This window comes from Mya arenaria, chromosome 11 (genome assembly GCF_026914265.1).
Source record: "Mya arenaria isolate MELC-2E11 chromosome 11, ASM2691426v1".
NCBI classification, from domain to species: domain Eukaryota; kingdom Metazoa; phylum Mollusca; class Bivalvia; order Myida; family Myidae; genus Mya; species Mya arenaria.
Genome location: NC_069132.1, coordinates 44689226 through 44716878, shown reverse-complemented (window position 1 = coordinate 44716878; position 27653 = coordinate 44689226). Strand labels below are relative to the sequence as shown.

Genomic DNA, 27653 nt, shown 5'->3' with positions numbered 1-27653 from the left:
TTTCCATTTCACTTTAAGATAAGTTGTTAAACGCTACATGTGCGTGTTTGTGTAACTGTCATTAAGATATGTAAAGATTTTAAGCGTAAGTGAATTACGCCAAACAGGTACGAGTAGACTTGTGCAAAGTCAAACGGTAATGCCATAAAAACGTTTATAAGGTCAAAGCGTTTTATGCTACAGTTGGTCAGCCTTAGAAGTATTTCGCAAAGATCTTTTAAATCCAAATTTAACTCTTACTTGTGTAGGATAATACACGTACAATAAGTCTACATACAAGAACGAGTGTTTAAAGTAATATCACTTTATCATAATACATTTTGAACCAAATACACTGTCAGACCCCGTTTGTTTAAAGTTCCCTTCCTGATTGTTGACATTGCACTGTAAACACATAGAAATGGAGAGGAGCGAGTTAGAATCGGGATAATTGTTGTAGAAAAATACGTTTACAATTATTTTTGTTATTAAAATAGTTCATAAGTAATATATTTTAATCCTAGGTTATTCCCACTTAATTTCAATTTAAACATGCTGAAAGAAAGCGGTGTAAATCTATTCAGTCATTTGTTTGGCTTTAAGAAGTATTATAAATACCTTTCTAGACCTATCTACAAATCAAAAGTACAGTTAATACGTATTACGTTTTGATCATCACGTCTTTAAATCTGATCAATAAAGACAAAAAGTTTATTGCAGAAGGTTTACATTACACTTTGACATTCTACACACTGGTATTTAAATAAGATATGCTGATTTCAAACTGTGTACATGGTTATCACACCACTTACATTTAACACGAATGACTGTGCACTTTTTCATACGCGACATAAAGCTGGTTAACAAAAGCAAGCGAGAAGGGAGCCGTCACCCTTATCCAAAAAGATCAGGAGGCAAAGAGATTAATCCGACAATATTACGCTTTGATCATCAATGGGGTAAGAATTACGTGCTTTGGTAACCAACATCTTGAAATATCCTACTTTGGGAATGCATTTTTGTAGACAGTGGTTTATACAAATAATGAAACAAGTGGTATCTTTGGATGTTGATTTGAAATTCCCATTTAAACATATTGGACCTCAGGATGTTAACTTGTTGATTAAAGTTGAATTTTAAATAAGAACCGTTCATTTCTGTTTGAAAATGTGTGTTTTTGTTTGGAAATGTAATTTAAACATAATACTAATGCTAAGTAAAAGGACATGCATTCGATATATAACTAATATTGTATAATGTAAAATACTTAACGGTCACTGACCATGCCAACACATCTTTCCTCTTCCTTCCGTAATACGTAAATCATGTATCACTTCTGGTGGATTTGCGAAAACGTAGCGTTATAGGTATGTTCTTATTTGAAAAGTAGATTGGACTTACTAATCGTAATTATTCTTATTTAAAGAACATAAAAAGTGAAAATATGAAAACTAATCTGTTATAGTAATAACTAAATTGTATTGACCATGTCAACACATCTTTCCTCTTCCTAAAAATAATACAGTTAATCATGTATCGCCTCAGGTGGATTTGCGGTACCGCAGCGTTGAAACTGTGACAGTGCGTGTTCTACTGACTGGGATTCATGTTGCGGATGTAAGTTTAATTCATATTAGTGTTTCTCTTAATTGTGAGAAATAATCGGCGTTATTGTATGCTATTTATAAAACAAGTTGCAAAAATATTAAATTTAAAGACAAGGTTCTATATAAATTTGCTTGCAATGACTGCTTTGAAATCTGTTGTTCATTGCTTTATATTCATTTTTTTGGTACGCACATTCAAATATTAAGATATAGCGGACGCACAAACTACATCCAAATTATGAAAACAACAGTTTCGGTTTGATTGAAAGTGTTTATTTCTAGCAAATCCCGAAATCCACGAAATGAAATAGCTGCATTGTCGTTTATTTGATTATTACTAACTTATGTGGCGATATCTATGTTTTGGCGTGTAGAATTTGTATGTTAGTAAAGAGTAAGTACATCTTTAGTACGTTCTTATTCTAAAATTGAACCTTGAACGAGACAAACATTTATCTTCCGTTGACTAATCAGGGGTGTCTCGGTCCTATTAGCCACATACTGTACATTTCTGCCATTTCATGGTTAATTGAAATGTTGAAACACGATGTCTAACAGTGCCATCTAGTTTATTTATTAAGCATTCTTTATTGAATTAGGCTCGTTAAATAAACCTTGCATATTCAACACAGAAAGTTGTCTACTCCTCGTGGACAGAGCTGAGGAAAATCAACAATAAACCAATCTCAGTAGATGGGAATGACGTGCTATATGACTTTAAGAAATGGTGCAATAAGTTGGACAGCCTACTCCCAAAGCATGACCACGCAATGCTCTTTACCAGGTTCGTATGTGTAGGTTTAAGCTCATGAATATTGATGCATTGCAAGTGCAACGCATTGATTACAAGTGAGCGACAGCAAACGTATTAATTTGTTCGTTGAATAAATACATGAGATACATGAACTATATCCGTCTTCTCAAACTGTAATATTTGACCTTTGCTTGGCCTTTATGGATCGATGAACTATATCAGGTGTTGGGAGTTTTTTTGTTTATGATATGTTAATTGTTTTTTTAACAAAGAACAGCAATGATCTCAGATTAAAGATACGTGTATATCGATTTTTTTAAACATTCATTGAATCTGTGTATGTTGTGTGTCGGTTGGGCATTGATCCCCAGTGCCTTTGAACAAACCCCTAGGTAAATAATGTGCCTTCTAGGCTCGCCCCTGTAGTATCCATTGTATTACCAAGACTTCATATCGATATGAGATGCACACCGTTCATAAATAATGTGGGATAAGTATAAAAAAGCATGACTACCATCTGCCGATATTATGTTATGTTGTTCAAACAGAATAGTATTGAAATAATGTTTGGTTTCCTTTAGACTCAAGAAATAAGTGAATATGGGCGAGAAGTTAATGATTTTAAAATGTACTCGCAAATAATTCGCACAAGTTAATATGCGTTCTATATTTCAGGTATAACCTGACAGACTTTGATGACAAAGGTCTACTGAAAGATATTTTAGGTATAATTAATTTAGTTTTAACTGATTGAAAGAAAGTATTTTTAACAATAAAAATTTGTTGCTCATATTATTTGTAACAATAAAAATAAAACTCTCCCTGGTGACACGAAAACATACAGAATCCGGTCCTAAACAGCTCAACAATAACGTAACATATGAAATGATATTTCCTTTCAGGAATAGCCTTTATCTCTTCACTGTGCACCAGTTTCAAACAATCATTGGTAGAAGATGCGTTTGACCTAAATGTAGGAGAAACGTGTGCTCATGAACTTGGTCACAGGTGAACTATTTGCCCTTGTATGACTTTATATCGCCGAGAATCAATGTATAAAACACAAAGAAATTCCGCAAACACAGAGGTGTCTACACAGATCCTCCTTAGCAGAACTTCTCACGTGCGGAAATGAAGATACCTGAAATTACTAGACTAGCATTAAACAGAGACGATTAAATAAACGGATAAGGACCTATATAACACATATGTACTTAGTAATATACTAGTATAAAGAAATGCTGATCATACTTAAATTGAAGAGGACCATATATATTTCAGCTTTGGGGCCCCTCACGATGGTGAAAATAATGTGTGTCTAAGAAAAGATGGATATATTATGGCCCCCAGTGTAACAAGCTTCAAGCGACCCGAAAACGAAGCCCAAAGAAATTGGATTTTCTCACGCTGTTCTCAAGATTACTTCAAAGATTATATACAGAGTGATCTATGGTACATTTTGTATTTTATATTGCTATTTTATGCATTGTTTATTCAATAGTTATATAGTAAAATTAGTATAAGTTAAAACGAAAGATGATTTTGGCTAGCATTCAATTTATATATGATACGATACAGTAAGTATTACAATGACGTATTCGTGATAATTAAATTGTTGACTGAAAGCGTGTTTTAAGGGGTTGTCTTATGAATTATTTTCTTTCCTTTTATTTACTTGAACACTTTTTTCAAACCAGGAGAGACAACTGCTTGTTACGCAGATCAAACGCGAACAACATTTATGACGACTATGCAGATCAGCTATTGGGCCAGATATATGGGCCAGACGAACAATGTAAAGAGCATATTGGAGAAGGGTCATATTTATTAAGAGTAAGTGTACGTCGTTTGGTGAAAATTGCTGATCATAAGACGATCCACCTGTGCATACAAATACTTTTTAACGATGCGATCTTTTATGCGATCATATCACTCAACTATAAATGTATAAATACATCGATTTTCAAAAGATAGTCATTCCAACTACTGGAAAAATTCAGAGGAAGGGGTACGAAAAGGTTTTATTATTTATTTTAATACAGCTTTTTTCGGAATTACAATTTTGAAAATGAAAGACTTATTGCATTGACTTCATATAATACACATCAGTTACCTTTTGTGTGTATATATATATATATATATATATATATATATATATATATATATATATATATATATATATATATATATATATATATATAATATAATAATAAGATGATATATAGGAAATAGAGTTGGGTCATATCCTCTGTTAGAAATTTCTTATTTTTGTGAGAAGTGCAATTTTGGCTTAATTCCAATTCAGATTTTGATCAATGTAGTTGCTGGTTAACTTTTTGCTTTCAACTTTTGTTATGAGTGTATTGTATATTTTTAAGCAAGTCTATCTAATAAACATAAGAAGTGCCGGTGATCATGCATTTTGACTTTTTTGGGTGAATGTGCATGCTGTTGGACTCACACCAGGCAACCATAGCGTCAATACCCCTTTGTAAAAATGCTTGTAGGTATCTAATGTTGCTACCTGCTGCATACAAAGTGGAATCGTCATTATACAAGTAAATTGAAGACTGTTGAAGGCATTCATGTCATTTATGTAAATAAGAAACAAAAAAGGGCCAAATAACTAGGTAAATATATCAGAATGAGGACTGGTTATTTCCCGCTCTAATAAGTAAGGTTTCATAAAAATAAGGCAAGAGTCTGAGAAATGGCAAAGGCGCAGTGTATGAAGAAGAAAATCGTGCTCAACAACATCAAATGCTCAATAGATCTAAAGATCTAAGTATTTAGTGACATACTTCATCAACTCCTGGTGCTTTATTTATATGAAGGTTGTTATTCATATATTGATATATATTTAACCTCAACATATGTAGTCCCAAATATGTTGTAAAGTGTAAATTTAAAGATGTTACAATTTTGGCAATGTACATGAAGTGGTGATTGGATGCAATTTTAATCAAATCAATTACTTCCGATTAAAAAACAAACAAACAACATATGTGTTTATTACGTTTCGGACGTGACATAACTCGTTCAAAAGTGTAAACCGCAATTGAAAGCATTGTGGCAATTTTTGATAAAAAACAACGTTTATTTATTATTTGTATTAAAATGTATTAATATCGTGCCTATTGCGTTACAGAGTGAATATCTCGGCAACTATACGAGCATTTGTACAAAACTATACTGTTATGATCCCACCATCAGCAGATATCATATAGGAGCACCGTTTGATGGAACACGCTGCCCGGGCAACAAAGTAATTTATTTTCTAATAATGTTATTTTATTGGTACAAATCAAAGTAATATTTCTTCCTAGCATTGATATATACATGCACACTTTGTGTCGTTATATGTTTGTTGCTAGTTAATTGTACGTTTGGCTTATATTTCATGATAATAGTGAAATTAAACCAGAGCTTGTCGCTGTAATCTCCATTGCATTGTTTTGTAGTTTTAATTTCCTTGATGTTTTCACTTTTAATTTGAAAATGCCCAATTTTATCAGTAAATGATTACTATTATTGTTTTTCATTTTATAGGTTTGCCACTCGGGCCGCTGCGTTAACGACAAAAGACTTAAAAAGGAAAAACCAGGTAAGAAAATCCCATATAGTTTCAAACATATCTGAAATATTATTGTTATGTTCTAACAAATATGTATTTCAGTTAAAGGGAAACCATAAGGGAAATAATGGTCCGGTATTAGAAGTAAATGAGAAAGATTCGCCGTTCATACCTTACTTGCCTAGACTTAAAAACGTGCATTTGAATAAGAAAAATGTTTATTTAAAATTTCGTTGCTGTAAAATAACTTATTTGATTTCCATAAAATTACTGTCATAATTGAAGCGGACCACATGTGTTCCTATATAAGCCTAGAAAACTATAATAAAGTGAAACATCCTCTCATTGTCGTCTTTTTGCAGAGGATTGCCTTTATGGGGATGCCCCACGTTATTATTGGAACAGTTCCTTATCATGTGCGGACATGAAAAAGCGAAATCCTTTCGATTGCTCTTATAACTGGAACAGCTGTTGCGAAACATGTTCCAACACGGGTAAACTTTTTTTCTCAATAGGGAGGTTAATGGCTAACAATAATAGCAAAAACAACAACAACAGCAACAACACAACAGCAATGTCATTTATAATGAACATGACCGGAAATCGTACTCACTTTATTAATATCATTATATTTGTTTTATCAATACTTACAACGTTCACAGTATTCTGATAATGAATTAAGACTGCAGCACAGTTAACAAAAAATAAAATATCTTTAGCATTTAGTGTAAGAAAAACATTAAACGAATCTATATTGATACCAATAATACTACTTCGGAAATAATATACTCTATATCATTAAAAAAAGAACTAGAAAGGCGATTAACCATTCCTTGCCATATACTTATAATACATTCATATCTCTAACTGGAAGCTGGGTATAATTCTTGAGTTAACTGAATATAACTTTATAAGTTTACTTTAAAGACTTTACTTACAACTTAATCAAAGGCTTGAGTTAAATCAACAAACACACAATACAGTTGCTTACCTTTAAGCAAACGTTAATAAACCATTACGTACAGAATGCAATCAATAAAAACAATCTATAAAGTGCAAATCAGGACCGCCACATTTTAGTTGTTAATTCGTCAATAACTTCAGCAATACTTTCTATACTGATCGGTTGATTATATTCCTCAAAAATGATACCAAATTGATTTCTTTCATATCGTTCCAAACGTAAACAACATAGTCCGTAAAACATGTGATTGTGCTATTGACACGTTAAAAGTATTGCTCCAAAGCACCCAAATACGAATACAGGACGTTCGCTTTAATCCTAACGTTTTTTTATTGGACATTGTAATTGTTTATTGTATTATTTTTGCAGTCCCCCAAATTGGCGAATGTGTAAAAAGCTGCGATGGTGTTCAAGATGGTGACTACAAGTCCTGTATAGGTTGTAACGTTTACGCCACGTGCTCCGGAGATGAACTCTACGATAACAGGCGTTGTCCAGGAACTCTTCAGTGGGACGACAACTTGAAGAGATGTGACTATAGTTCCACTACATGCTAGGATGAAATAATGATGTAAATGAAGGTCCACTACATGCTATGTTGTAGAAATTTTGTATATGTATGCCCATTATCTTTTAAATGAAAGTAAACTAATATTGTATTATATGAATAAAGATGCAGTTCATGATATAGCAAGAAAGAAATTGAATTATTGTGATGTGAATAAAATGAAATATACTTTTGCGCTCCGATCAACTACATACATGAACTGTGTGATTTATGCTAGAATTGGTGGATGTTAATAAAAGTCCATTCCCTTATAAATGAATGTAAAACCAAACTCTTGTGACGTGAATACTCTACTTATTAAGTTGAGGACACTGAATATTTATTATGTAAATCTAGGAATACTTATATGGAATTATAAAGAACATGATATTTGAAATATATCGATACGCAAATTATTAGATTAAAGGTAATGTTTGATTATATACGCCTAAATCCTTGTTTCAATGTCTTATTTATTGCTTATATTTGTGTGAACTGTTTAATCAAAAGTATGCATGTGTTACTTTCTACATTGCTTTTATGTTAAAAGTGTATTACTGTGCATGAACTTAAGACATATAAATGCACGTAATGCTAGTTATAGGGAGGGGATGATTGTAAATGCAGGTCCACTACATGCTATGTTGAATAATATATAAATTAATATAAATCTATAATTCTGTAATTTTAATCCACTTAATACTAGAATTTTGTGATGTAAACATAGATCAACTTTTTGCCATAACTAGGTAATGTGATACACTTCATGCTAGATCTTTGTAATGTAGTTGTTACTATATGTCCATTTCCTTATGAATTTAAGTCAACCAAACTTTTGTTACATGCGTATAGATAATTTCGTATTAAATAAAGGGCACGGAATAATTGTTAAGTTCATATAGGCACACTTAATGTTAGATGGAAATATAAAGAATATGGCATTGGAAATATACTATTAAATGTATGAGAATGTGTGATGATATACGACTAAATCCTTATTTATTGCGTGTATTTGTTTGTGTTAGCTGTGTAATAAAAGTATGCGTGTGCTTCTTTCTACATTGTTTGTTTTTTGTTTTGTGTATGACTCTATGTGAAACTAAGATATATCAATGTACGTTATTAATTATAAAATAAAGTGGTACACTTTTTCAAGACATGCTGTATGTGCACTTTAAATCGTATGTGCCAAAGTAGCTTAACTTGCTCGATAACTTGAATGAGTAACAAAGGCTTTCGAATATCAAAAGGGACTAGACACCGAATGGTCACAAAATCGGCAAATACAGCATTTCCTCAAAACAAGACTAGAATTGTGAAACAAGCTAGTATGTGGGCGATAATAATCATTCACAAAATTAAAAGAATCAACGCAACAGTCATGTCCATGTCTCAGGTAAATTTATCAGTTTAAAATTACGAATAATGGTTTCCAAGTTTAAAAATACCGCCCGTGTTTTTTTCCGAACACCTTGCAAGTCATGTGCTCGTTTCACACACATACTTTACTGTCTATAAGCACATTAGCAACTCGCTGTCATTTTCAGCAAAGTAAACCTTTTTTAAAAGTTTCCATTGATCATTGTTGATCTGTCGCGCTGCATGACAACGTTCTTTCGGAGAAGTATTCCGGTTTCTTGCACTATCATTGCGAGAATTCATAAAGTGTAATTTTAGCTTGTGAACGTCACGTGATACAGATGATACACAGACGCTATTTCTTAAATTACGGAGGTTTATTTGTTAGACAACGCCAGAAATTGTTTTATTGAAATAAATACGAAAAATGCGAAAATGCATTTGTCGTAAGCGATGTAAGCAAGAATAAAAGCGTTGTACACAACAATATCAATTGTATGTTAAGTTTTTGACAATGTTTTATGTTTATTGACACTATTTCATCTGGTGTCTAGTCCTTTGAATATGATAATTAGAACTAAGGTGTACATGTCAAGTAAAGAATGCTAGGGCACAAAGACACTGATAACAAAACATACAAACAACACAGCCTGAACACGCATGCATTCAAACAGCTTGATCAATTAATGTTGAGGTTTTCGCCTTGAAAAGGTCAGTTGAGGCCATTTTTACTGGAGGTCCGACATTAATCAAAACTTTGAAAATAAAACTGCTTTGAAAATATGTCATAAAAGTATTGTTGACTGGATAGTCTGGGACATATTTGGCACAAACATATAATGCTTCTTTCCTCCATAAACTATATTTCAAGTTCAGGAGTTCAAACAAACTCACCTGAAGTAATACAATCATTTTCAATCTTGATGTTTACTTAATATCGATTACTATACTATAGAAATTAATTACCGTCAAAATGATTGTCCTTTCCAGATTTTTTGGTTTCAGGTAATACTTCATAAATCATAGGCATTGAACAATTGTTTTTCTTGATCTCTCTAATCGACCTTGGTGAAAAAATGCTGTTTACAAAGATATAATGTGTTTGTGTTTTTAGATAAGACTATATAATGTTGAATCTTGACATAATTATATACAAAATATGAGATAAGTGCCTTTAATTGCAACTACATGAAATTAAAGTTACCATGTATTAAGTTCATGAAACCCGGATGAAATTTCACATTTTAAAAGGTACACTATCATGTTCAAATCTGAGTAAATAAATAAATAATTTGGGCCTATATGAACATATAGCTTTCAGAGTCTAACACTTTGATATGACTGATCAGAAACCAAGGGGATGGATGGACCAACGGACAAACCGTTAGATACATGTATGCTGACCATACACACCCGGGTCCAGAGCTTACTAAAATTCAGTTTTACGGCAGCAAATTAAGAAGCCGGAAAACGGCTAGCAGGAACTTGTAAAGAAAGGGATTTCCTCCGCATTACTAGAGTCTTTATAAGGCTGTTCTCAGCTAAACGTTTCCCATGCATTAGCAAATGATCTTTTTTCGAGATAAAGCGAGTTTGACTAAGACGTTAATATGCTACTCAGACCAGCATCAAAACATCAACAAGCAGCTTTATAAAACCGCAGGTAAATGCATTCACTTTTGTTTGGACTATTCAACTTAATTCATCACGTTTTTCATGTGTTGTTTACTATACAAAGCAGTTTATCAGACAGTTTATTGTGGACGTTTGTGTTTTTAAAAAGATGGCAATTATATGTATATTAAACTTCTCCGAAGTAAGTCAGCATCAGCTCTTACAAGAATTCGGTGAATGATGCTGTATCAGTATTGAAATGGTTTGCCGCTGAGCTTCCGCCGATTTGAATTGTTTCAGATCATTTAAGGCTAAGGGTTGTTGTCAACGTTACAGCAAATAAGTAGATACCCGGTATAACACCAGTAGATGTGTTATAATCTGATCCCTCGTTTAAAAACATCGACTGAAAAACCACTGAGTCAGAACCAGTCTGGACAAGGCTGTGTGCAGCAAAGGCAGTTGTTGTCGTGTCTGTAAACAAAGTAAAGTTTGAAACTAAAGTCAATAAACGAAGAAAATGTTGTTTTGCTTGTGACATAATGATACGTTGATAAGCTGAACGGTTTATACTTGAAAATGTTATTAAGATGGCAACTGTGATCTAAATTTGAACATAATGTTAAGTAATATAGCCGCTTCGAATGGTCGGCTTCTAAAATTTGCCTGCATAACTACGTGTTTTGTGGTTTTGTGGTTTTGTACTTCAAATATCAAGTGGAAACAGAAAAGCTCATACGTTCTAAAGTTTGATTAGAAACACCAAATTAACTTTATTATCGGACAAAATGTATGGTCAAAATATTTAATTAATGTGCAATCGAATGTTTTCAATTTTACTGCAAGCAAAATTGGGTAGGTCAGTTGGGATATACTCTTTAGTTTAAGATAGTCGTATCTTGATAATTATTATTTACCCAATGAAAATTATCGCCATTTTGAACATTTACGCGACTTTCATGTGCACGAAAATACCAAACATTGAAATCCAAAAGGACAAAATCAATTAATGGCAAGACAAAACAAGATTTACGGGGAATAAAAAAGTAAGGTCAGGAGCGAAATGTTATATTTGACACCTTTTTAACGACTAATAGTTTAAACATTTCCACCGTTGTGCGCAATTCTTATTCTGTAGATTCTCCAGATCGCCTAAAACTTTTTTTTATAGATTTCAGCAAGAATATTTTACCAGGTTGAAGCATATGGCAATGATGGTAACTTATCTTTGGTCAAATATTACCTTTTTGAGTCTATGTCATGTTTATCCCTATGCGATTGCCTTGGGCTTTAATAATTATGTTAACAATGCATGTGATCAGGTTGGGTAGGACAAAATTCAACAACACACTTCATATTTACAGCCAATGGTTATTGTTATATGGTGGTTTATTTTACCATTATAGGGGGTGCGGGACAATAATGCGAACATGAGCCAAGTGGCGGAGCGGGAAAAAAACTGCATAATGATTTTCTTTTATTTGCACCAACACTAGGGATTTGTTCGCTCTTCTATATGGCGCATTTTAGAATTTTCGTTTTGACGAAATTCTACCCGCATTTTTGAAATTTTGCCGCGAAATCACGAACTTGCAGGAATCTGCCTCCACATTATAATGACTCAAAAATACATACATTTATGTAGGGGTTAATTACTCTGAAGCATGATACTTTAGCACATTTAAGTATATTACGCGACCAACATTTTAGTTGATTTTGTTTACAATAACTCCTGTATCAATGTTCGGAAAATATAACAGCATTCTTCACGAGGAATGATTAATTGAGATTAAGTGATGTATAAATAGTAAATTTTTGCACCGTTAGGTATTTTGCTCTCATTAATGTACATCTCACCCTCTAGTTTTAAAACAGATATAAATAAAAATGCTCACTCTTTAGCTGCGTGTTTGTTTCATAAACACAGATTTGTACTCTAAATCTTTCCTGGACAAGGGTTCAATATGCATATAATTTGTTTATTAACGGGCCAAAATTTCATTTGAGTAATATATTTGTTTTCTGTATATGCCGGTATTTGGCACAATTATTTATTTCTTCACACGAGATAGACCACCCTTCCAATTTTACCAGTGTTCTTAAGCTTGATCAGAAAATATCTTATATTTAATGTTGTAAATTTAAAAATTGACACACTTATGTTATGTGTTAGTAAATCATGAACTTATTAAATAAAAAAAATCACCAGTCAAAACTGAACGAACTTGTGCAAACATGCTAACAAAAACATGATTAAACCGAAACTCCACTTAAATAAAATGCTTAAAGCGTTAAATATAAAACGAATTTAGCGTAGAACCGGGCGGGGTAGTATGGACATTGCGTTCTCACATAAATGGATGGACATGCTACATCATTATTTGCCGGGCATGACATGATGAACCTATCTTAATTTGTTATAAGTTTTGGAAAACAAATATATTGTTTTTGATAAAGAACTAAGATAACTATATTGATTGATTATAAAATATTTTAAAAGTAATATCATGAGGACAAGAGGCTGCTGGCCCTCATTTTATATGCGGCTGTGATAGAATGATGCTTGTATAACAACAATGCAATCTTTAAAGCAAAACATAATATTTTTCAATGTTATAACGAATTAAAAATAGTGTTTCAACCGACTGTATTACTTTTTGCGTAAATACTTATTAGAAGTTATGAACATAGTTAGGAAAATAAGTCCTGAAGGAGTAAATATTTCTATTGCAAAGATTTTCTTATAAAAATGCTAAAATAGGATAACACCAAATAGTTTTGAATTCAATTCACTAGGAGGTTTTCAGCCTAATGCCAATTTAAAGTTTGATACAATACAAATTAATATCATAGCTACTACAGCCACAACCCGAGTTATTGAAATACATGACACACGAGCGCTTGAGCGAGAGTATATAATTCCAATCACGAGGGTAGTGGATGAAGTAATTGTTTCGTACATGATGTCTAGGACAATTTTCAATAACTAGCGTGCGAAATATGTACATTGTAAGTTATCCGCATTCTAGTTACTGAACGGTTAGGCTAAGCCTACATGTTATCGTTTCGTTTCGGTATGATGATCATAGTACAAAATTCTTATGTATTTAAAATACATATTTAAAATAGTTCATTCTGGCGCAACACTTGAGCTGAAAAAGGGTGAGTGCATCCTCAACGACGGAGTATTTCTCTTTTTTTCCTTTTTATTTTGAACGCTTAAAACATTTTATTTAAGTACTGTTTCGTTTTTAATCATGTTGCTGTTAGGAATATTTGCACAATTTGTTTTAGTTATGGCTCATTTCATTGTATTTAAAACGTTCATGAATGATTAACTTACACATTACAATAGTGCGTCAAGTTCAATATTTAGAGAGCTAAAATAAATATATTTTGTGAAAAAGCATGTTTGTTTAGCGCTGTTTATTTCACAGACATTTCAAATGATCGTCCATATAGCCGGTATATACCATAGAGTCCGTTTCTTGCTTTGCACAATGATGGGTATTGGAGGCATGACGCTATTCGTGTGCTTCTTAAACTATCCGTATTTAATTAAGTGCGAGAAACGTCATTATTGAGCGTCACTCGAACTAATTGTTAGTGGAAAAATGTGACAATATGTTACGAACTAATGTTAAAATTTAGTATGGTTTTATATATTATTCCCAGTGTCTGTTTGCCAGCTCAACTGCAATTTCCTTAACCAAACTTACAATGTGTGTCATGACGTACACAATGGTGAACATTTATATAGTCGTTATTGCGGATTCTGTAACGTTGGTAAGACAAAGTGCAGCATCATTTGTTATTGTAGCCATGCAGTACTGTCTGTGACATGCATTTGTACACCATATTTCCCATTATTTTTGGCTAAAGCTGCATTTTAAATGACTCGCAATTTGTAATTACACCATTGACTATGTAAGGAAGTTTAAAATTAACTGCTTTAGCACATTTGACAAAGCTCCTTTTGTACATTCTTGAGACACACTTTTGGATAGAAAATCAACGCAGTGACTGGGAAACATTAATCAAAATATGAAATATCGTCCTTCCGTGTTTTTCCCCAAGCATTTTAATATAAAAAACAACAACATGTAATATGTCTAGTTGTCCATTTTTATTGAAAACAACCTCGGATGTATGTACATCAGTTGAAGAAGTTCATAATTTTTAAAATTATATCATTAATTAAATGGCAGTTTTTTAGAGTTGTATTTATTGATCTAAGATTAAATTGATTACCAGTGAAGTGTATTATTGCAAACATAATTAAGATAACCAAGAGTTAAGTCATGAAGTTAAACTGCTAAATAAAATTACTACGCGATCTACTTGCAGCGGACTTAAACGTACCCCATTTTGAGTATACCGTCCAAATACATCCGAGGTTGTTTTCGATAAAAATGGCCGAGGAGTTCCGAATAATGTAGAGCAAGTTTTCAGTTTCATTTTGGACTGTTTAAAGCGGCTTCCTAACTTTTGTAGACTGGAATAATTAAATGGAGCATTGCGCTACTGCCCCTAGTTTTCAGCTTCGGAAACCCGTGGGGTTTGTAATTGACCTCTTCGTAAGACGGATTATTGCAACACAGACGTATACAATAAGGACTGTGGGCTTCACTTATATATTGTGATATGGTTTATGGACATCTGTATACTGGTCTTGTTGAATATATAACCCATGTGCTGTAGTTTTCCTGTTTGTATGTTTTGTGGTTTTGGCTTCTTGAACCATAATAATTATTTCCAATCATTTGGTTCTGTCAGTAATATATATATTTTTTATCAAGTGTTATACTTAATTTTTGAGACAATGCAGTCCGAGAATGGGTTTGTAGTTTGATTTAGCGTAGCTTGACCGAGCTTAGTCGTTTTAACGAGCTATAATAGTCGGCTTAATGAGATAAAAAACAGCTGTTCATTAATTTTACGTAGATCGATTCTAACGAATACACAAACAAATACTTTCACTGAATGTTGTTCAGTCTATTTTTCCACCAAGGACAACTTATTGGGGATTTACGATGAATATATAATAACAAAAGGAGCACGTCCAGGGTACTCAGGTTTAGTTTAACGACACCAACCTGTAGAGCCAGAAATGATCAAAGCTAAACAACATACTATATGATTTATGTACAGATTATTATACATATGTTTTTTATCATTTAAGTCATATGAGTTCAACATGATAATGCATTATTTCGTTTGGGCATCAACCTATATTGTGCTTCTTTTAAAGGAGAATTCCTCCGCATTCTGGCAGTCATTACAAGGCTGGCCTTTGTACTCAGCGAAATTTTGGCCATGCATGGACACATACAAATGTTACTAGGTAGTAGTTACTAGTAAAAGATTAAAGTGTTCATATGCTACTCGGGCAAGCATCAGAACGTCAAAAAGCTGGTTTATGCCAGTTAAAAGATTCAACGATTTTAGTCAGCATCAGCTTTTAGAAGAAATCCAGTGAATGATGCTGTAGAATAAAGGAGATGGTTTGCTGCTGATCCCCCACCGATTCGAACTGTGTCAGATTGTTTAAGTTTTAGAGTGGTTGATGACGACAAAATGTATTCTCCATAATCAGTTGTCGGGTCATCATAGGGATTCACGTACATGAGTAACGAACCACCTGTAAATTGAATATAAGACCACACACTATCCACTCCACTTTCCCTCTTTTTTGTCAATGTAACGGCAAAAAAGTAGATGCCGGGTATCCGGCAAGTAAAAATCCCAGTAGAGGTGCTGTAGTCTGCTCCCTCGTTTAAAAACGTAGACTGGAAAACTAGGGAGGAGGAAGTAGTGTGCGCAAGGTTGTGTGCAGCAAAGGCAGAAGTTGTCGCGTCTGTAAACCAAGCAAAGCGTTCTGTAGTGTTAAGTAATTTGAACCACAAATAAGCTCCTGTTGTCCCCGTTTAAAGTGGAGGTCATTTGAGGGGGTATCACTCGCATAACGTATTTGTAACTGTTGAAACATAATTAAATCAAACATCTATTTTATTTTGTATTTTTATCATATTTTACAACTTAACTCGAAAACTTTTAAGGCTTAAAATCTTGTTTGCTGTATCAAATTCTGTCTCACTTTTGCATTTTCAATATTAAATTCTTCTTAAAATGATACCAAAATAACTTGGGATCACCAGGAATCTAAAATTCACATTTGCGTGTGTCGTATATCTTATGATGTTATATTATCAGACCGATATACTGTACGCTACACTTGGAAAAAATCATAACGCAACAACAGCAACAATATTGTCAATGCTCTTCATTACTTTAAATAGTAGTATTCCTTTTTAATTGCAATAAATCAGTACGGTAGAACTATTCTTCTTAAGTTGAGTATTATCATTTCAAATCCTTTCGAGTTTCGAGGGTAATTCAAAACTGTTTGTAAAAGTTGAAAGTTTAAAGCAACATATTTAAAAGCAGCACATTTCTTATTATATGTTTTAGCAATTTTGCCTAGTGTCTTTCGAGATGTCATTGATGGGCAATGAATCTTCTGCAATGCAGACAGTAAGTTAAGAACTATCACTACTAGTAGCCGATCCAAAGGTACGGTGAAATAAGAGCATATGAAAGAGGCAGGATATCTCCAAATAGCTCCTTTGGTGGTTTTGTGTTTTTTGAATGCTCGTTAAAAATATGTATTTATAAAAAATCGAATAAAAATGGACCAAATCATGCCGAAATCCATCGACCAAATGTTTGATCGAAAACACCAAATCACGTTAATATGGAACCAAACTTATGACAAAATCTGATTCAGTATAAAATAAAATCGTATGAAAATAAACACTTACTGTTATGTGCAGAGCAAGACGTCTTACATGCTTTGTACTGTAGTGGCTCCCCTACACACATGTTTGGGGACGCTCCTGTAGCCCAGTTACAGTCTCGACTGCGCTGCATGAGACCCTGTCCACAGGTGTTGGAACAGGAACTCCAAGAACTCCAGGTACCCCATGCTACAATCAAAGCACTGAAAGTTCTGAATGCGGCAATACCTTTACTTTCTCGATTGTTTGTTAACGAAAAGTGAAAATAATATTGTCTTGAAACTTACAACTTGTAAACCTTTGGTTCAAGTGGCAACATAAGAATTTCAAACGTGCAATAAATTGTAATATTTTGACTGAGTCGATATTCATTCTCTTAAGATCCTGTAGACAAACAATTTAACATTGGAAGCCATTCTTCAAGATGGCGCGATGAGTTTGATTCGTATTGTGAAATGTCGCTTTAACTCAACTTTCATATAAAAAAACAAGAGTGATAAAAATGGCCCTATGTCGCTCAACTTATTGAAAAGACCAAAAAACATTGGTTATTAAGGTTGTTTTAGCTTGCCCAGGAAGTGAGTGGTTGTCGATAAGTTTGTGAATTATATCGAATACAAAGTAAGTAAGTTGATGATCAGTATTTATCAGCTTGCTGAGGAAGTTTTTTAAGAGACTTGTTGATTAGGAAGTCCTTGGTTGCTAAGAAAGTCATTGGTTGCCAAGAAATTCATCGGTTGCTACAGATGAAGTTAGTTACTTAGCACTACATGAGGCTACATAACAATTATCAAAGGTCTTGGCCTTGCAGTTTTATATGAGATATAACTGTATAAGTATATAGAAAACTATGGCCGGTATTCATGAAACATTTTCAGTCATTTCCCTACATAAGTCATTTCAAAGTTCAGTATATTACTGGTCATAACATATTTTATCAGCAACAGTCCAGGGGACTGGAGAGCTTTGAGTCCAGGGGCACTTTTTGAACAATTTTGGTACATCAGACTGGTCTAGGAAATGTAGTTTTAATACAAAAATATTTTAAAATAAGACTATATAAGTATATAGATAACCTGGTACCACAGGGACAGGGCCAGTTTGGACCCAAAGAACATAATTTGAACTAACTGGGTAAAGAACAATCCTAGGATCCCCAAGGCAATGCACACTTTAACCACAGGAACATAATTTGAACTATTTTAGTAAACAGCAACTTCATGAGGATACATACCAATTATTTAAAGTTTTGGCCTTGTGTCTTATTTATTAAGTAAAAGGGAAACCAGGGATCGCTTGGACAGGGCCTTTTTTACCACAGGCCAATTTTTGTACAATCTTGGCGGAGGACCCCTCAAGAAGCTGCATTGGTTGTTGGTCATCGAGTGGGACAAGTGAGTTTTCTACATTTTTCTCCACACCACAAGACAACTCTCCCGCATACTTCCATGCCAATGAAAGTGATTAAGTGTTCATTAATGTCTACAAAATGCTTTGCAAAAATCAATTTCAAGCAGATTAGAGTGGACATCCATATTCAGATATACACCTTTGCAATGAATGGTTGTTGCCGGGCGGATTGTAAAAAAGAAGTGCAAAATTTGAAAGATGGCGAATTTGAACAGCACATTTTGAGTGTAAAAAGTCTTCACAGTTTCATCCTTCAACAATATTTCAGGTTTAGTTTTGCAATAATTCAACCTGGCAGCTACTAAAAAAGTTTGATTTGTTTCCGAAATTTGAGTGAAACAGACTAAGAATATTGGTAGGTTATTCATATAATGGGTTGTACCCGTTATTAACACTTATTAGCGCTTTGCACACTTATTTATGGCAATTTATGTGGATGTGTGTACGGTTACATCGTAAATCATAATATGTTCATGCCATAAATGTGCATGTCCTAAAAAACGCTGGGGGCCTTTTCCAGGGTCTACTTTTAATTCCTTGGCATAAACAATGATATACTTAACCCTAAACGCCAAAAAAAGCAAATTAAACCTGATGAAAATCTTCATGTTTCCTATGGCCGCTATTTTAGAGCACATGCTTACGTCATCGTTCATGTAAAAAACAAATCCTATTGTATACATCTGACGGATGCCTTAGAAAATGCCGTAAGTTCTGTATTGATAAATGTTTTCGTTGGACGACTTCATTCTTTCACAAAGCAGGGTATGTAGATACAACAGCTACGCTGTAGCGGATTCTAATCGCTATTTCAGTTTATGATTTAATTTTGAGAGGATTACAAAAAGTTGCTGATTGGTGAAAAGTTTCTTTTTTAGAGTTATCAAAAAGACTCTCATCCTGCTTGTGTAATATGACATTTATGGTAACATCCTGATTTAAACTGATGGAAATGTTATTTTGATTATAAATATTTCATGTTTCTTGACTAGCAGAAATTCTTTAGTCATTTGATTGGCGAGCGCAGTCATTTGATTATTTCTTATATGACTTGAAATACCGAGAAGTCTCTGACGTTTTGCCAAACAAGTGTGTAATGGGCTGTTGTGAAAAAAAGTTATATAACCTGATAAATTGATACATTTTTTTTCGCAATCAAGGTTAAATCAGTCAAACTTATCAGTGAATGCTTGATGGGGTTGGAAATAAAATATAATTATTATGGCCTTCTATTCAACTTTTGAGAAATGTCAAAATTATGAGTTTTTGACCATTATTTTGTGCCTTTGATTCCTTTGACGATATTAATTCGGCAAACTTTCATGTACCAAATCAGAACACTACCAGCGAGTATAGCTACAAGCAAGCCTCTTAATTAGTCTAAAATAATGGATATGTTATACGGGAGTCTTCTCGCAAAAATTGTAAAAAACATCTATCAACATACACTTATTTGGACTAGCCTCTGCAATAGCAGACTGGATATTAACTAATTATTACCATTTGGCAAACGTTAATGACTAATTCTGTTGCTGATCGGGGAGTTATAAAGATTTGTTGATCCCAGTGCTGACATTACCTTCTTTAAAAGAAAAAGTTACATCTTAGAATGTATTACTGTCTAGTCCCTAGTTTAGTCTTTAATAATAGACGTGTTATACGGGATTCTTCTTATCCCTAACATCTCAACGGGTTTGTGCAAAAACAGGGTGATGTGCTTCTTTGTTTTGTTTTGTTGTTCGTAAAATCCAACATGGCTGCTGTTTTGTCTATTCGACCGGTGTCAGAAAGTACATGATAAAGCTGACGTCAGAGTTGACGTCCGAAAATAATATTTTGAAATCTTCAATATCGGTCATGTACATGTCATTTTTTAAAAAAAATGTTAAATTGGTCGAATTGTTTTTAAAATTCGAACTTCATTGCACTAATAACGTTTGAACGGTAAATGTCTCGACGATGTATATTTGGAAACTCTTTTTCGGGCGGATTCACAATTCACTTGTCCAAGATTGTTCGTTTTTTATATAGTCGTGGAGTGGTATATTCAATTTTATTTGTGCATAACCAGAACGTTAAATTTGAAAAAATAAAAGTAGATCATTCAATATTTATTTATGAAAAAATGAAAATTTAAACAAGATCAACCTTAACGTATTTAGATTTTCCTTGATAAGCTGGAGAGCTACTGAGATGCGTACTCGAATGCCATAGCCACAAAAAAGCAATACTCATACTCAAAATAAACATTTTATTAACGTGTATGATGCACGTGTTATCGAGCCATTACCGATATGTTAAATTGTCTATTAGTTAAAAGGACCGTTTTGCTGAATATAATTATATTACAAATAACTTAATATTCTGAACGGAGCTACCTCTGCAAACTAGCAAAATGCGCATCTTAAATTCATACTTTTGATACTTATTTTTTTATATTTGTATATCCGGTGTTTTTGTGGAGTTGTTATGCGACATTTTTAAAGATATCTTAGTGTTTTATAAACATTTCAATTTTTCATTTAGATTGAGGTTCAATCTTGTGCAAGGGTAAAACATGTATCCCTACATGTTTTGGTGTGTGACATAGCTCAGCTACTTCAAAAGACATCCCATATAGTGGTAAATTATTCTGAAAGGATATTATGAACACGTTTATAAAGCAGTAACCTGAACAAGAGGGTCCTGCGCAGATTTCATGGTTGATTCCGTCTCCGATGCAGTAGTTACCGTCTTTTGCGGGGTATGGGCTGTCGCAGTTGCGATCCCTCTTCCTCAGGCCAACACCGCAAGTGGCGCTGCATGACCCCCATGCACTCCATCCGCCCCAACCACCATGTACTGAATATTAACAGGGGAAACACCTTAATTAATTGCATTTGTTTGGTAATTGTTTATCAACACTTACGAAAAATACACAATTCTTCCAAATATTTATATGGAATACTATAAAAACAAGCCCAATAGCCAAAAGTTTAAACATAACACCCTTATTAGAACATAAAGACATACATATCATACGTGATTCTACTCGTATACAGTGGCAAAATAGCCTGAAAGTTAAACCTAATATAAAGCATATTTAAAGATATAACCTGAACAGGATGGTCCAGTGCAGATATCATAGTTGAGTCCGTCCCCAAAGCAGTGGTTACCGTCCTTGGAAGGGTACGGGCTATCGCAGTTTCTGTCCCTTCTCCTCAGACCAACACCACATGTGACACTACACGAACCCCACACACTCCATTGGCCCCAACCACCATGCACTGAATATATATATATGAGAAATACAGTCTTAGGTTTCACCTTCTCTAGAAATGGTATGACGTTCTGTATATTACGAGTGTTGGAAAAAAACACTACAAAGAAAGAGCTAGCTAAACACCGAGGTCATTGAAGAGAACATCACAATGATGCTAATAAGAGAGGAAAAGAAAGCTAAAACAACAAGTCAACACCTTAGAATGATCTAATGCCCGATAAAGTTATCTTTTGCTGAAATATAAAAACAACAACATTTTTTTGTTGACTTTAAGCTTTTTAAACACTTCGAGGACCGTAAAATGCTTTTGCAATCAGTAATTATGCACTTAACATACAAGAACTGACATAGAAATATTTACAAATGATTGTTTTAATGAAGTACAAAATATTTCTAAAATATGGAATACCTGGGCGACATTCTGACAATAACGATAAATGTAGCAATGTTGACAAAATAAAGCAACATACTTCACTACAAATGATTTATAGAACTTATGATTTATGTTTAGATAAACATAGATATGTAAATCTGTTTTCGTTGAATTTAAGATTCTAAATTATGGTGAACCGTGAAGTATTTCTGCTCCCAGTCATTTTAATTTAACCCACTAATATTAATATAGAAATAAATAAAAATGGGTTCTTCTTGTTGCATATTTATTTTATAAACACAATATTTGCAATCTATATCATACCTGGACATGGGTTGACTAAGCACATAAGTTGTTCGGTGCTCTTCCCTAGACAATAATCTCCGCCATTTTTTGGGGCTGGATTATCACACTGTCTACTGCGCATACGCGTTCCGTTACCACACGACACGTCACACTGACCCCAAGAACCCCAGACTGACCATCCACCATTAACTAAAATACACTCAATGAGTTTGTCATGTTAAACATTTTTTTCTTCATACATCAATCTGATAAGGGCTAAAAATACATAGTTTACTCCGTAAATAGCACGGATGGGCGATTAATTGTTCTCACCGCACTTTGGCATAGTGAATTGTTACTTTTAGCCTTCACTCTAATGTTCTGAAAGAAATACCACTTTGACAAGTTCCAAATTGGTAAAACGGTGGAACATATTTGTAGAAAATGTATGTTGCAGACAAAACTGCACCGCCTTTGATTACTGCTGCGCTTTGACTTACCGACGTCACATAATCCACAATACTGTTTACATAATAGTTCCCCATTGTGAACGTCACTGCACACATTTAAAGTTTGATTAAGAAGATCGCAGTTCGGTTGAGCGTCCTTACAAACATCTGGAATAATTTATAAAAACCATATCATATTTTACAAGCAGTTTTTTAAATGGTATATTATTTTCTCAATCATGCAGTATTTCAAGTACTTAAATGAATAGCACCATTTACATCATAAACAAGCATCATAAAAAATTATGGAGGCCTCTAGACCCAATCATGGAATTAGCCAACCCAAAACGGAATCTATTTTACATTCCGGAGAGATGGCGGCTATTGGGTTATATCTGTGAAAATCACATAAGCTCTACCTTTTTTTGATTTGCCCTATCAGATTTCACCATCAAAGATTGGTGGGAAGACAAGATTGAGCTTGTTATTATATTTCATCAGTGTCACTTTTGTTTTTCTCACAAGAGTAGGTACGGTATCACCGCCACATTAAAGTATCCAGTAATTGGTCTGGTAGGAATAGACATGTTTTGCCTTCTATTGTATTTATTTGTGTGAAAAATAACCCATGCCTTCTAAACAACCTCCCCAACCTATGTTGTCAAAGTCAAAGTTGCCCCACCCACCATGATCTCATTCCCCTTTGGGTTCAAAATTTTGTTGAAGTCACACATTGAGATGTTACGGGGTCAAGCCATAAGGCAGCCGTTATAGGGCACGGGTAGACCTTTTTAAATTCAACAACATCAACCACCATGATCTTGGAGGCTACAACATGCCTGAATTCAGATAGATAATACTTACTTGGGATGGCAGTCGATCCATTGTTATCTAGCAGGAATCCTTAAAAAAAATAAAACATAACTTTAATGCATACGATACTCAATTAACAATTCTAGTTAAAACTAGTTTATATGTGTTTGTACAGTACTACTGATGGACATTTTCGGTGGAGGTTAAACGGATTTTGATGCACTCCTCCTCACACTTAGCCAAACAATTATAAAGCTAAATCGGTATAAACAAAACTATAAGTTATTTGATTTAATAATATATGAACACATATGCACGAGTTCTGTGTCGGAGAAATATTGCGTGGCGCTAAGAGCCCAATGTTTATCCGCACCAAAGTCGGGCCCCGTTTCGATCTTGATCGTAAGGCGTAAGATCGTAAATTTCCAGGAGTAATCTCGTCTTGGCGTAAACTGCGTTTCAATGAAAGTATCTTTAGGACATTTATCGCATAGAACCTGTCCGTTATTTCGCGGGTGTACGTGCGAACTCTTAAGCAGCGTAAATTAGACGAAGATATCTTATTGAAGCGTGACCCAATGTGCGGATATGGTTCACGAAAATTCGTGTTACTTTTTATAACACACGCTTGAAATAGTTAAATGTTACTTTAAAAGATATATTACTGGATATGGTTATTGCTTAATTCCGTCAAGACATGGTTCAATTGAAGTGCAAACTTGTTCACAATCGTCCGGCTACTTTCAGTGGTGTGCTGTACGTCTCTGGAACTTCATCGAACGTCATTACAGGTACAACAAAAACAACAGCAGTATGTTTACTCCTGGTTTCCCGATCGAACACGCTTAAACGGGTCACGTCATATCTCATTTTTCAGTCATCATTGGCATGTATACGTATGATAAACAGTTTTATTTTGTTTTTAACGCGCGAAACAAAAAAGTCATTACTTTGTTACTAAAACAAGACTTCGTAGCGAACATATATCCTTTTTTAGAAAACAACCCGGAAATAGACACATTATTATTTCTATTAAATAGAAAACAACTGTTTACCTGAGGCCACTTCCAAAAAGAAAACCGCAAGATGTATGTGCAGACGAAACATACTACATATTTTGCAGTGAACAATACTAGAACATTGTTCTTCAAATAGTGGTGACCGTTTTAACATCACAAAACGGCAGTTGACTTTTATGCTTAAATATTTCCCATATTTATGTTACCAGGCAAATCAAAATTGCCATCAACCGCACCAAACACAATTTATTCTCAACAAGACCTCATTATAATTTCATAATGAAGTTTAGAGCCTATGTTTGGATCGTTAAGATCGTAGTGTTTACTCACCGTTTGATAAAGAAACGCTGAGTGTGAAACAGAATGCAAACACTTCTAAAGACATAAACTAATTGATTACCATGAGTAAACTGAAAGTTTAATGATAATTGACCCTTAAGGACATTAATTGTAAAGTCTTACTTGGTTGACAATGTTGTAATGTTGCTATGTTTGTATAACGAACTATAGTTCACATTTTAAACCTATAAAGGTTATTATCAAAGCCGTACTTTCGGAACAAGGACAATACGCGTATTTCGTACACTTTACATCTATAATGTTCTTTTCCGTGGCTTTTGTGACTCTTTTCTTAGAATTGGTCCCAACCAAAAGCAAAAGTACGTAACTTCAACAACCCTGCTCGATAGATCAGTGATAGTTCGTCCGCAGTCAATGAGTTATTGCCGGGTTCAATCCTCGATCGTGTTATACCGAAAAATGTTAAACATGGGTACCAGTTGCTCCTTTGCATGGCGCCGGCATTCGAGGGTAGTACTTGGTAATTTGGAGTTAATTCGGTACCAGGAAAATTGCATTCCGTGTATTGGTGGTTAACAACGGTATTTTATTTCAGACAATATTAAATACTTCATGAGCATTGAAATGGATAAATAACAAAAACAAACGATATTTTGTAAAACTTAAAATATGATTATGAGCGAAGCTATCAATAATATAAATTCTACGTAATTGAGAAATAACCAAAACAAATAGTTTTCTAAGTATTTCCTCTGTACTCATTGAAGCGACCTTGGTGGAAGGAAACATATTGTTTTTTTAAATAAACAAAGAATGCGGAATCCTCGTCCGTAAAGTTTAACGAATATATAGAAAATATGAGGGCCTTGAAGAGAACTCGTGGTTGAGTCCATCTCGGAAGCAGAAGTTACCATTCTAAGACGGACATAGAATGTCGCAGTAACGGTCCCTTCTACAATGACCAACAGCACATATTACGCTACATAACCCCCATTCACTTCTTCCACCCCAACTACCATGATCTGAATATTTACAGAATACCTCTGGTTCTCTCTTCTCTGATAATGATATTACGTGATCAACATTCATTTTAAATGATTTATTAATGTACGTTTATTTTAAATATTAATAATTGGCTGCATGTATGTTTCATGAAATACACTGTTATTTACACCCTACATGGGCAAAGGTTTAATCCAATATAAAGCCAATCTTTTCCTTCTTTTTATTAATGATCTCTGTCAATATTTTAAAGATAATTGTTACCAGGGTGTTTTTATCACGGACAATATTTCTGATATACACTGTTTAATGTACGCATATGATGTGGCAAATTCTTCTGATACTGCTATAAAACTTCAACGACAATTAAATTTCCAACTTCTGTAATCAATATGGGATGCAGAATAATCTGAAATTATTGTATTGAGAAATTTAGGACCACTACGCCATTGTGAAAATTGGACACATAATGATAAAATCGTCAAAATTACATCGATGTACAAATATATGGGTTTATCGTTAACTCCAACATTATCCTGGTCTGCAGCTAAATCTAAATTCGCAGCTCAAAAAAGGAAAGCTATTAATAATTGTGTGACTTTAGGTGAATGTGATAAGATTAGCAATGTTCACTATTTATGTCGAAAAATGTGTAAATACTGGTGCATACTATTACAAAAACATGAATATAGATTCCGTAGAAATTCATACGTTATGATAAAAAATCTGGATTGTTTAGGCAGGCGTACTTGGGAAACTTACATCAAAGAAATATTGTTTACATGCGTTTGGTATGCTTGGATTGGTCAGAATGTTGGAGATATAAATATATTGATGTATCATTTGGAAATATGAATTGCTGATTGTTGTAGACAGACATTGCGGATGATGTAAATAATTCCTCACGTTGTGATACTTATAAATGCCTTAAGTCTTTATTGAATGTTGAAAAATACCTTAATATCAGTCAACCGTTTCCTGTAAGAAAATCATTGGCTAGATTTAGAACCTCTAGTCATAAAGTCCATATTGAAATTGGTCGATTTTTTAGTATTGATAGAGATGATCGCTTCTGTATTTATTGCTTATTGGTTAGGACATACTTGTTATTGAATATGAATATCATGTATATGTAAGTGTTTAAGATATAATGACATCCGCGATTTGTTTTTGTTTTCTTGTTATCGTGAAAATACTGACATTGTTCATTTCTATACTCTGATGGTATCGGAAAATGTGACCCATATTAAATCCACTGCTCTTTACGTTCATAAACTCATGTTAGCTATAGATAACACTTAACGTTGTTAACCAAGGGGCACAACTCTTATATAGTGACATATATGTATTTTGTTACATTTGATTTGCATTGTAACATGTATTATGGGCTGGAGGTCTTTTATTGAATAAACTTTCGTTCGTTCGTTAAAGTGTTTAGTGTTCTTTCATGAAAGACGTCGCTGTAACTTTGTGGGGCGGGGCTATCAAACTGTCTACGCCTGGGCGTTCCTTACCACAAATTCAGACAGTTTCTTGAACTAAACA

At 33.9% G+C, this 27653-nt stretch overlaps 1 protein-coding gene across 1 annotated transcript; it reads right to left on the bottom strand.

The window, feature by feature from the left end:
• Positions 1–15842: 15842 nt before the first annotated feature.
• On the bottom strand, positions 15843–24657 carry LOC128208566 (coadhesin-like). The gene is made up of 7 exons (XM_052912121.1): positions 24609–24657; positions 23839–23877; positions 23026–23142; positions 22565–22735; positions 21701–21871; positions 21336–21446; positions 15843–16039 (listed from the first exon to the last, which is right to left on the bottom strand). Exons 1-7 carry the CDS (start codon positions 24655–24657, stop codon positions 15843–15845), a joined length of 855 nt encoding a protein of 284 aa, XP_052768081.1.
• Between the last annotated feature and the right edge of the window lie 2996 nt (positions 24658–27653).